Source organism: Mastomys coucha, unplaced genomic scaffold (assembly GCF_008632895.1).
Source record: "Mastomys coucha isolate ucsf_1 unplaced genomic scaffold, UCSF_Mcou_1 pScaffold23, whole genome shotgun sequence".
In the NCBI taxonomy this organism is placed as follows: Eukaryota; Metazoa; Chordata; class Mammalia; order Rodentia; family Muridae; genus Mastomys; species Mastomys coucha.
The window spans coordinates 18418663-18431097 of record NW_022196906.1 but is presented as its reverse complement, the minus strand read 5'-3'; the positions used below and the strand labels follow the sequence as shown (position 1 = coordinate 18431097).

General features: G+C 42.0%; 1 protein-coding gene across 2 annotated transcripts in view; it reads right to left on the bottom strand.

The window, feature by feature from the left end:
• Npsr1 (neuropeptide S receptor 1) overlaps positions 1 to 12435 on the bottom strand; it is a 207242-nt gene that overhangs the window by 13936 nt on the left and 180871 nt on the right. For both annotated transcript variants that reach the window (XM_031344054.1, XM_031344055.1), the window contains 2 exons: positions 10791 to 10992; positions 1187 to 1263 (listed from right to left, as the gene is read on the bottom strand). In XM_031344054.1, the coding sequence (XP_031199914.1) occupies positions 1187 to 1263; positions 10791 to 10992 (279 nt within the window). The remainder of the gene's footprint in view (positions 1 to 1186; positions 1264 to 10790; positions 10993 to 12435) is intronic.

The window sequence follows — 12435 nt, the reverse complement described above, 5'->3', positions numbered from 1 at the left end:
AATCTAATGTAGCTATTCATTTAACTCAGTGGAACCCAGAGATGTTACATGACTTTGTAAGGTGGCATAGCTCCCATAGCTCCCAGTGATAGAGCCAGAGCAGAAGAAAACTTCTTCCAAGGCTTTGTATAGTAGTTTGTGGTCCTTGTTTGTGTGCAGATGCTCTCTCTCTCTCTCTCTCTCTCTCTCTCTCTCTCTCTCTCTCTCTCTCTGTGTGTGTGTGTGTGTGTGTGGTAGTTTTATAATGTATATGAGTTTAAGTATGTGAACATTTGTAGATATTTTTGTAATTGTGGGTCTGCCAGGTACACATGTGTGTTCATATAAGGGATTGGAGAAGTGTGAGACCTAAGCAGAGTGGTCTCATTCTATATAACTGCCACATCATAACAAAACCAGAACTCATTCTTCTTTCTGCCCTATCAGTTTGCGTTGTCTTCTCCAATGTAACCCAGCCAGACACAGTACTCCTTCCTGGGAATCAAGGTCATGTCCAGGTGCTAAAGTATTGTATAGATGTGCCATATAACTAAGTTCAGTGAGTGAAACTTAGAGAAAGGTCCTAGAGGGCTGTCTCAGTGTCTGTCTTCTTTAGGGTAGAATGTCAGGGAAAAGGTGTGGACTGAGCCATGCCTGACTTAAGGCTTAAGATCATCCTGTCATTAGATGGTACACTCACTTATTTCTAAATTCAAGTGAAACAGAGAACCCCATCTTCAAGTTTGATGGATGTGTTGTGCTCCCGAGGTTCTCCCTGCCTGGCTTATAGCTGGAGCAACACCCCCACGCTGCTTCAAAAGGGAAGAACAATGCTTGCATAGTCGGACAAGCTCAAAATGCCCTCCTCTTTCTCCCACATATTTTTTCGTCTTATTTTTTATTTAACTTTCTTGAGTCCATTCTGTCTTTCCACCATGTAAATTCTGTGTATTGGACTCAGGTCCTCAGGTTGTGCAATAGTGGCATTATATCCTCTACCATCTCCACAGCCCTCTCTCTCAGTTTTCAAGGAGGCCAAGTGGAAGGCAGAGTCTCCTGGAAAACATTTTGGGGGGTGTCTATTCTATTGTTTGGTTCTGTTATATTCAAGCAAGCTTGTGGATTCAGATACCCCTAGCTGATATTGCTAGAGGAGACATTTTGCAGGAGATAGGTTAGGAGAGAGCTGCAAAATTCAGGGCCTTACCTGAGCAGTTGGAAATCACCGTCTCATGGGCTTTGCTTTTAATCCAAATAGTTCGGATCACAAGGCCATAGATGACACTGCGGAAAAATCCACAGAGAGCATTACCATGGCTGAAAAATCCCCAGTGTGAGGAATCAGAAAGCCTACCACTTCCATTTCTCCCTGAGAAAGATCCAGTGAGAGGGATCTCAACCATCCCTGACAGCTATGCTTGATCATACTGAAGGTGCCTTAAGATTAAGTTCATTGAACTGCTAGTGTCTTAAACAACTGGATGAAAATCTGGAGGACTTAAAAAATCCAGGTGTTTAGAAGTGCAGTGTGGATTATAATTCAGACTTGGTTTAGGGGATAAGAATCATCTACTATGTATGTGCTATTTGGTTTTAGTTATTCTCTCTCTCTCTCTCTCTGTCACTCTCTCTCTCACTGTGTATGTGTATGAGAGAGAGAGAGAGAGAGAGAGAGAGAGAGAGAGAGAGAGAGAGAGAGAGAGAGGCATGTGGAAGCCTGTGGTTGATATCAGAATTTCTCCCCCATATTTCCCTTCTGCCTTTTCAATGAAGTTTGGCTTCTTTTTTTAATCCCAGATTAAGACATAGTTTGTTGGACTGGCCAGCTTTTGGAATTCCTTGTCTCTGTCTTCCAAGTCTAAAATTACAAAGGGAACTTATGGATGTTAGGAAAATATCCACTATGTAGTCCAGGCCGGCTTCAAGCTCATAGCCCTCCTGAATATACTCTCTAAAGGCTGGCGTCACAAGAAGTCACCATACCTACTCACTATAGCACAACCTCTGTGTCCCTCCCTTGTATTCTTGCAGTAGTAGGATTCTATCTTCTTGAGTTCAACAGGGATCTGTTACTTGCTTCAGCTAAGTTTGTTGTCATCACTGAGGATACAAATAATGGAGCAATTGTATAACTGCATACTTCTCAAGGTAGGGCTGCTGTTTAATTTCACAGTCCCAGGAAAATTAGTTGTGCAAAAATATGAGGGACCTTGGAAAGATGCTTCCTCAGTTGTGCATCTTGTGACCTCTTGCTAGTCCCCAAACATGTTACCAAAACACAGACTCAGGTAGCTTTGTGCAGGCCCCAACACAGAGGCACTATAGATTGGAAATGTCCACTATTTCAATGCCTAGGCTTGTGATGACTTATTACATAGTAGTTGATAACCAACATCCCAAGAATAAGTTGAAATTCTTTAGCATAAGCTTTCTAAAATTTTGAGTGTCAAATATGATATTTAAAGAGCTGAGTACAGTGCTTGAATATTAGTGGACTTGAGAGTGTAATTTTTCTTCTTGTTTCCAGGCCCCCATTTTCCATCACACTCACTCTTCTTCAGTGATGAGTGCTGTCTGTGCCAGCAGAATGTTAATAACATACACACATCAGCAAATTTTGTATTTCCCATCTCCTTTGATAAATACAAAAATTTCAACCCTTCTCAATGTTACTTGACATTTAAAGTTTACTGAATACTTAAACTAAAAACTTTGCTGCAGAACACTGCCTTATTTTTAAAGTGCATAATCTTTCCTCTTGAGAATTTATAGTTTAAAAAACCCCACAAAATTCCAATTTGTGGTAGCTGACAAAGCACTAATGGATTCTAATGGGTTTTAGACTATAACTTAATTAATGACCATGTTAAAACTTTGTTTCTTTATTGCTTTTTTTCATTCTTGCTCTGGGAGCTCCTTTTCATGCTCCAGGGAACCCTAGGCCTTGGTAGAGCATTCTCCTTCTGATAGTCCATCTAGGGACTTTCCTGAAGTCTGTATGCTTCCATTAAGGAAAAAAAAAACAGAGGAAATTTTAGCGGTGAGCATTTGCTCTAAATGGAACATTTGTTAGAGAAGGATTTTCCAGGGTAAAGGAGACACAGGTATATTATAGTTACTTTTCTATAATTGATAAGCAACAGCTTCAGGGAAGGGGAGATTTGGCTTCATAGTTTAACGGGAAGTCATGGAGACCAGAATATCTCACTGCTACGTAAGCAGTCATGAAAGGTTGCAAGTTGCTCACATCTAGGTAGATTAGAGATGGGACAGGAAGTAGAATTGGGCTCTCAAACTTAGGAACCCCTTCTTTTATCCCCTCTAAGATCTATTTCCTCCTTGAGTTGAGTTTCCCCTGCCAAAGGTTCTACAACCTCCTAAAAAGCAGGAGTCTACATGATTCTGTAGGAGACATTGTACATTCAAACCACTCCCAGAGGTAAGGTCCCAACCACCATGAGACATTAATTCTACCTGGCAATGATAATCCCAGTATTTAACTCACCAGTGATTCAAATGCTGGTGACAAGTAGTGATATGTAGGATGTTAAAGTAAGAACAGTCTAATGAGTTAAAGTCCTGGGCCTAATTGGCCCTACTTTTATTTACAGACAAGTCGAGGAACACAAAGCCAGGCTACCCTAACAGTTAACTGGACAAATGAAACCAGTGAGTATGTATCCGTGTCGTCTACTCTTCCAGGCAAGCTACTTCTTGGGAGCAACAGTCATCCACCAGAAACTTCTTTTTTCCATTTTCTCCTTCTTGCTCATCTTTTACATTTAATTTGTGAGCAAGTACTGTGGTGCTGTCCCTTCAAAATGACTCCAGAATTTGCACCTACCTTTCCATCTCTTCCATATTAGTATACACCTTTGCAATCTCTCTTTTTTATTTTGAAAATTTTATTTAATGTCATAAAATATAAATAGATTGCATTTTAATCCTTTTAATTAAATTGTCCTGTAGCAATAGGTGTAGTCAAACTGATGGATGGATGTTATGACCTCCTGTCTGTAGAATTTATCTTGTTCTCTCATGTCTTAGTTACTATGCTATGGCAGGAAAGAAATATCATGACCAAGGCAACTCATGTAAACTAATGCATTTATCTGAGGGCTTGTTTACAGAGGGAGAGTTCATGATCATCATGGTGGGAAGCAGACAAGCATGGTGACGAAGCAGAAGCTGAGAGCATTTACATCCTAAATCACAGGCAGGAGTCAGAGAGAAAGAGATTGTGCCTGAGGTGGGCTTTTATAACCTCAAATCCCACCCCCTCAGTGACACATCTCCTCCAACAAGAAGAAGCCTCCTAATCTTTCTCAAGCAGTTCCACTAAGTGGGACCAAGCATATGAACCCATGGAGGCCATTCTCATTCAAACCATTACGTGTGTCAAACTCTGTAGCTATCAAACAAAAGAAAGTAATATTTCATAAATACACCTATTAGCCCTTTGTGGGAGCAATGTTAATCTCCCCAACTTTAGTCCATGTGCTCTTGAAACACATGCACCTTTAATCTCTTCCCTCATGGTATCATAATCTTTAAACACTTCTATCCTGCTGCTGTAGTCTGCAACCATAGCACTATAAGTGATGGTGATACAGGACAGAGATCTGCTCTTCAGCTAAAGTCATGCCCCACCTGAGCAAATCCATTTTATAAGATGCTATCGCTGTCGTGGCATCAAATCTTCTCACCGTTTTCTCATTTTGCTTCATCCTCTGGTGTCTGTTCATAGTCTATCATTCTTTGTGTGCTACCTTGCAATGAAATGTTACTGTTCACCCTGTTCCCTTTCACAGTCAGCTTCCCTTCCTTGGAATACCAACATAGGCTGTGTAGAGGTTGTCTATGGCAGTCCTGTGCTGAAGATCACGTACCTAGAAACAGTTCAAGGAAAGTCAGTCTTTGATGTTTTGAATACAACTTCTTCTGTGTCTTGGATTGTGATAACTTTCAAAGAAGACTTAAGCTTCTTGGAAACATGAAAACTGAAGAATTTCTCTGTCAGAAAGCACGTATGTCCTGTAACAATCTAGTTTACCTCCTGAACTTATAGAAGACAATCTAAACATCTCATTCTCCTTTATTCAATTCAGAGGCAGTTTTGGATTACAGAAGCTCAAGTCAGTAGAGTCAGGCTTGCAGGTCCATCTCTGGAAGAAGTTGGGGCTAGACCATATGCCTTCACTGTGGATCAGAATGACAAGGAGAAGCAAAAGAACACACAGAGTCTGTGCATTTGTGGGCTGACTCTACACTGAAACAATAGAAACTCTGGTTCCCAGGAGAGTAGTAAAGTGAAATGGTTGATTACACTTCGCAAAGTTTGAGCTTGGTTCAATATATATTTTTTTATTTCCATTTGTGCAAACAAATGAAAGAAATAAGCGCATATACATGCTTGTTTACCCACAGTAAAGACCTGGAATGGCACAGACCCACAGTGCTTTTGAGGACAAAGGGTGTTGGCTGCAGAAATATCTCTATTTTTTATTTAATACCAACATTCCCTTGTAGGAAACATTAAAAAAAAAAGTACTGTCCTTTTTATAAAAGGGTTATGCAAGACAAAAAACTCCATTTAAGAATTACTGTGAAGAAACTAGTTGGCAGAAATTCAAATTTCTCTAGGATCAGATCTTTCTGAAATTAAAATACCTATCCAGAGTTTTAGTTGGTGCTTAGAATTGTTTTTTGTGTATCACCTGCACCATTTCAAATTAACCAATAGTGTAAGAATGTGAGGCCAAACTCTTGACAACTTAGAGTAATGTACAGGCTACCCTTCGCATTAGGAATAAAAACCCAGTGGGGCCTCACTGGATGTGCTTCTCTGCTAGATTTGATATAGCTAAACACTCTCTGCAGAAATGAAACTTACCTTACCAAAACATTTAATACACTGAACACTACGTGTGTACTCTAGTTTGTCTATACTAAGCTGTAGTCCAAGCTATGGTATGGTGTAGAGATTGAAAAGGGGTAGACAATGAGCAGGAAACTTTTGTGCTACCCTGGAAAAAGACAGTAACAGTCTTGCTAGGGTTGCTCATTTGCCCTTGATTTGGTCTTACCACATTAGGAGTGACCTGGTACAAGAAAAGAGAGAATATACTTGACCCAGCCCTGCGGTGTGGAGATGGGGAAAGGAGTCATGACCCTTATCTCATGTTTCAGAACTGGATCAGAGAGGTTAGTAATCTGTGCTGACCCTGCTGGTCTGTCTCTCCATAAAGCATTCCTAGTCTCTTTAGCCCCATCTTTTAATAATAGGTGCTGGAGACCATAAAATAAAAATCTATGCCAATTGTGAGTTTTGTTTGTTTTTGTTTTTGTTTTTGGTTTCACACAAGCTCTGACTTTGTGGTTTCATATATGAGCTATGGATGTAAAAACATAAATCCCCTACTTTAGGAATGGAAAGGCTTGGGTTACACAATTAGGACCTTTTAGAGAGATTAAAATTAAGATCAGATTTCCAGAGAAGCTCTGAGTGTAAAACAGAGAACTTCATATTCTACATAATAATAGTCAACCATGATCCCAGACTCTCACAAACATTATCCCTTTTACTGTCACCAACAATAGTCTGTGGTCAGTGCTAGTGTTATTTCCATACACAAGTAGAGAATGTCAGAGCTGTTGATGCTGAAGTCTCCTGTACCTCCTGTAGTTTCAGGCTTCTCTGTAGAGCAGGCTGTTCATGCCAGCTGTGCATCAACACAGACATGAGTGAACAGAGACAACCTCGTTCTCAGACTTCTTGTTAAAAATTGGAGTCCCTTTCCTGAAGACATTCTCTTCTCCTCTTCGGCTTGAATGGGGATCATCCAGCCTTTCTGAATCTGCTAGTGCTGAGGATTGAGGTGCAAGGCTGCTAGGAGAATGTAGGAAATGAAGTGGAAGGGAAGTTGGACAGTCCACACAACTATCCACTGTTATTTGTTTGTTTTGTTTCTAAACAAGAAAATCTTACTACTTGTTAGTTTACAGTATTTAGGCTGTCATTCCCTTTCCTGATGTGATAGGTTGACTCAGGCACCACTATTTTCCTTGACCTTAGGCCTCATGTTATGGCTAGTGCTGGCCAGGTCACTGGGGCCCTTTTAATCACCGTGGCCTTGTACTCCACAAGAGACTCCTTTACCATGGGGCTCCGACACTGTCTGAGCCCTAATGCCCAAGCAAAATGAATGGATTTTCCTCATGTAACACAAACCAGTACTCCGTAACTAATGTGTCTCTTCTCACTTGTACCTTTGTAATTGTGACCATGGATCTTTTCTGCCTACACCTTTGTCTCTGAGAGGGAAAGTGATAGGAAGGTAATCAATTAGGTCACAAGAAAATAAGCCCAGTTAAAGCACAGCAATTACACTGGGGCAAACAAGCTCACTGGAACAATTAGGCAGCTCCACCAAGCTAACTGTGAAACCACAGGAATTGTTTTGACCCAGAAAAGCAGAATGCTGCCTTTGTCGTCTGTCAGTCACGGTGACTTTGAGCCTTGGGAACTGACTTCATGGAGGATGGGATTGTGACATTTTTATTCATGCACAGCTCTCCAGAGAGATTGCTGGAGTGATGTTTTACCTTCCCCTTCCTTCTTTCCTTCCACATACACTAACAGATGGACTGACTTACAAACTGATGCAGGCATGGGATTTTCACATTGGCAACATACATGTGAAATGTGTGTCTGTGTGCATGTCTGTGTGTGTGTGTGTGTGTGTGTGTGTGTGTGTGTGTGAAAGAGAGAGAGAAATATGAGAAACAGATAGTCAGACAGATAACAGAGACTATGACACATCCATAGGACATTTAGCACAGATTATTTGGTCTGTAATTTTTACTTACTTAGACATTTACCAAATGTTTATTGGATACTAGATTGATCTTCAAGAAATTAAAAAATAACACTGTATTCATTAGATGCTGACAATTACAATATTCCAAAGTTATAAAGGTGACTTGAAGAAAGTTAGGATGAATTTGGAGAAATAGAGACTCTAGGTGTTCCTTTGTCTGGGGCTAGCAGAGAAAACTCTCCAGTGGGCTTGGTGGCAAGGAGAAATGAAGGCTGTGAAGGAGTTTGGACAACCCAAAGCAGGGTGATCCTGGGATTGCCATGAGGCGTAATAAGGGTGCATGGGTGAGAGGTGAGGTGTGTTCTGAAGCATGGGGGAGCAGAAGGCACAAGGAGGGTCCATCAGCACTTGAAGTGGCCAATGGTAAGCCTTTCACAACACATTATAAATGGAAAAGGCTGTCAGTAAAAGAATCTCTCTAAGGACATAGGATGGAGAAAATGAAAACCTTCACACACACACACAAGTGTTAGAATATGTTTAATTTAAAAAGCACAACAATGGTGATAAAAACACAAATGTGTTCATCTCATTTGTTAGGAGGTATATGCAACCTAAAACAAAGAGGACAAAAAGGACATCTAGATGTGGTGGCTCACCTGTGTATTCCCACTTGTGAGGTATTGCAGTGAGTTTTAGGCTAGTCTGGGCTGTGTAGCTACTTACAGGATCTCCACACAATCTCAGGTCCCCCAAACAAATAAATAAAACAACAAAGCAACACTAACAACAAACACCCCTCTCAAAAAAATTCTAGGGTTTTGTTGTTGTTGCCTATCACCATCTCAAATTTAGAAGCATGTACTTAACAATTTAGCATCGACAAGAAGTCAGAGGCATGGCTACCAAAGTGAGTGCACACCATTGAGTTTTTTCTTAGTTTAAGTTTGGAGTTTGGAATTAAGCTTATTTAACCTTATCTCAAAGAGGCTATCAACAACAATGGAATCAAGTCAGGGGTGGTCAGAATAAAGAAAAAGGAAGGAGAGAGATGGGGGGGGAGGGAGAGAGCAAAAGAGAGAGAACAAGAGAGAAAGAGCAAGAGAGAGAGAGTAGCTAGTGTAGTGTGTGCTTGAGATTGGTTCAAGAAGTGGAGAATGCCTTGTCCCCCCAGAAGGAAGCCAATTCTTGGCTTAGAAAGGAGTAAAGCTGGTGGTTGACTCTCTGGCTCCCTGACAGACAGGAAATGCTTCCAAGAAGCTCAAGGACACAGAAGATCACTGGCATCCTGGAAGCAGGCACAATTCTAATGCAGGCGCTGCTGTGGTGAGAGGGGAATGAAACACCCTTTTGAGACTATTTCACAAACAAATTCAGCCTCGACTTTTCAAAAACACTAGTAAACCACGAGTTAAGCAGCCAGCAGTCTGGCAGAGCAGTCCCACTGCAAAAAACAGCCAAAGGAATGTAGGAAAGAAATCTCAGAGTCACAGACCTCCTGACAAATCTGCCAGGGTCTCCTGCTGCTGGCACCTTCCCAGGAAGTTGGGACTTAGAAGGCGTGGCTTAATGAGGGCTGAGAAATCAATCAGGAGTTCACTGGAATTCCCAGCCACTGGAATCTTGTGCTTCTGTTGTTGCTTCTTACCTTTGGGCTGGTTATAAAAACTTAGACCTTCATCTTTCCACCCAGTCCTCTCTCGTGCAAATTTGTGGAGAGGAAGGCAGCAAGTTGAGACAAACGTGGATGTTAGTTTGCTGGTTCAGAAAAGACTGGACTTATTTCAGAGGAGCTAGTGACCTGGCTGTGCCAGTCACTGCTACACCCTTGAGAAAATGTCACAGTCGGATGGTGATGCCTCAAATTCCTCCCAGCTTTAGGGTTTCAGGAAACAATAGATGATCCCTGAACACAAAGCAGGCAATTTCCATAATGTCAGGAGATGCTTTGAAACAGCCAAAGAGAAAGACAAGTAAAACCGATGCATATTAAAGCATAAAGGTATGTTTTCCTAACTCACCGGTTTGGGAAAGAGCAAGTAATAAAACAATACCGCCTTTCTCTGGCCTGGGAGAAGAGCCAAGGGCTCTCCACATTGTCTGTCAGAGCTCACATATGCAGAGTGTTTGTGTACTACCACAACCCAAAGTCTGACCTGCCTTTCCCATTGCTTAATGTGACCCATCTTGGCAGGTAAGGGATACCCCAAAAGTGTAAGACTTCCATGGCTCACAGGCATACTTGCCATGAGAACTTTTTTCCATGCACCTCATCCACACAGGTAGGGCCACTATTGCACTGGAGTCTGGCTGTGTGAATGAGTGAGATCCCACCATAACTTTGAGCAGGCTGCCCTGGTCATCTCTGGCCTCAGGAATAAGTTCCATTCTGTGACTTAATTGCCAAGGCTTTTTGAAATAAACTATGCCTCCTTCTTTTGAATCCCACCATAGAGAGAAAGTCTACTTTTCTCTGATATTAAAGCCCCCTGCCCATATACTAAAGCATGTACTAGCATACTATTGTATTTTGGGGTTCAATATGTTTCAAGTGTGCCTGTCTTTTCATTTCTAATAGCCCTAAATCTAGTATTATAATTTGTATTTGAAAGGCTGTATGATTACCATACTGGATAAAGTACAGAGTATGTATAATCAGACAGAACAAGATTTCAATCCAGTGTAATGTTAAGTTCCTTAACTGCCCAGAGCTTGAGTTTTAATTTTCATAAAATGAAGTCATTTACTTCACAGAGTGACACTGAGAAAGAAGGGACACAGCCACTTGGCACAATATATGTATCTGAGTGCATCCTCAATAAATGTTCTCCTCTCCTGACTCTGCTTCAGAAGAACTAGGCTTACCACATGGTAACAGTAAACAAGATACTGCATCCCAACAAGTTCCCACAAGGAGTTTGGAACAGTGACTGACCTGAAGGGGCAAAGTGGAACAGTGCCCACGCAGGGTCCAGCCCACTGGCCTCTCACCTGATAATTGCCAAGGGGATGAAATACACCAGAAAGGCGACGATGGTCATGTACGGGGTCCAGTATGAGTCATCTGGCCATAGTGCCCAGCACTGCACCTCACCATTGGAAAGTGTCCTTTTCCCAAATATGATCAGTGTGGGGATGGAGAACAGGAACGAGAGGCTCCACGCTACTCCGATGAGGACTTTGGCTTGCTTCTCTGCTTAAGGAAAAGAGAATGATGCGTGGGCACCTACACACATGCTTGGGGAGCACACAGGATCCTCTATAGAGACGGACCTCTGGCAGAGAGCCACTGGGACACGTGTGTGTCTCTTACAGCCTCAGTTTCCTCAAATGGATATAATACCCTCTGCAGCACACAGCTTCTACATGAGGGTGCAGGCCCACCTACATCCCACTGTTCCCCAACTCCAAGAAGATTCTTTTTAAATTTCATTAGCTGGCTGCTACAATTTCCTCTCTACATGTTTAATCTTGTAATCCTTTACTTTGCAGTGTGTCAGGTAATTGTTTCTTTGTTTCTTAATCTGTGATCATGTCTTTTTCTTTCTTTTTTTTTTTAGTGAATGTTCTTAAGGTTTTGTCAAAATTGTCATAAGAAAGATATTAGTTTCCATTTTCTGGCTATTATGAATAAGACTGCTATGAATATAGTGGAGCATGGAGCACAGGTTTTTGTGATATTGTGGAGCATCTTTTGGGTATATGCCAGTATAGCTGGGTCTTCAGGTAGAAAACTGTTTCCAGTTTTCTGAGAAAGTACCAGATTGATTTCCAGAGTGGTTGTACCAGTTTGCAATCTTACCAGCTATACTGGCTGGTTTTGTCAACTTGACACAGGCTGGAGTTATCACAGAGAACGGAGCTTCAGTTGGGAAAGTGCCTCCATGAGATCTAGCTGTGGAACATTTTCTCAATTAGTGATCAAGGGGGTAGGGCTCCTTGTGGGTGGTGCCATCCCTGGGCTGGAAGTCTTGGGTTCTATAAGAAAGCAGGCTGAGCAAGCCAGTAAGAAACATCTCTCCATGGCCTCTGCATCAGCTCCTGCTTCCTGACCTGCTTGAGTTCCAGTCCTGACTTCCTCTGGTGATCAACAGCAATGTGGAAGTAAGCTAAATAAACCCTTTCCCTTCCAACTTGCTTCATGGTCCTGATGTTTGTGCAGGAATAGAAACCCTGACTAATACACCAGCCATGAAGGAGTATCACAAGACTGATGATCTAGTGACCAGCCCAGCTTTGGATCCATTCCATGGGTGGGCACCAAACCCTCACACTATTATTGATGCTATGTTGGGCTTGCTGACAGGAACCTAGCATGGCTGTCCTCTGAGAAGCTCTTCCTACAGCTGAATGAGACAGATGCATATACTCACCGTCAAGCATTGGACTGAGGTTGGAGATCCCTATGGAAGAGTTAGGAGAAGGACTGAAGGAGCTGAAGGGGATGGCAACCCCATAGGAATATCAACAGTGTTGACCAATGAGAACTCCCAGAGACTGAGCCACCAACCAAAGAGCATCCACAGCTGGTCTGAGGCCCCAGGCACATATGTAGGAGAGGACTGCCTTGTCTGGCCTCAGAAGAGGATGCACCTAATCCTGTAGAGACTTGATGCCCCAGGGAAGGTGTTATCTG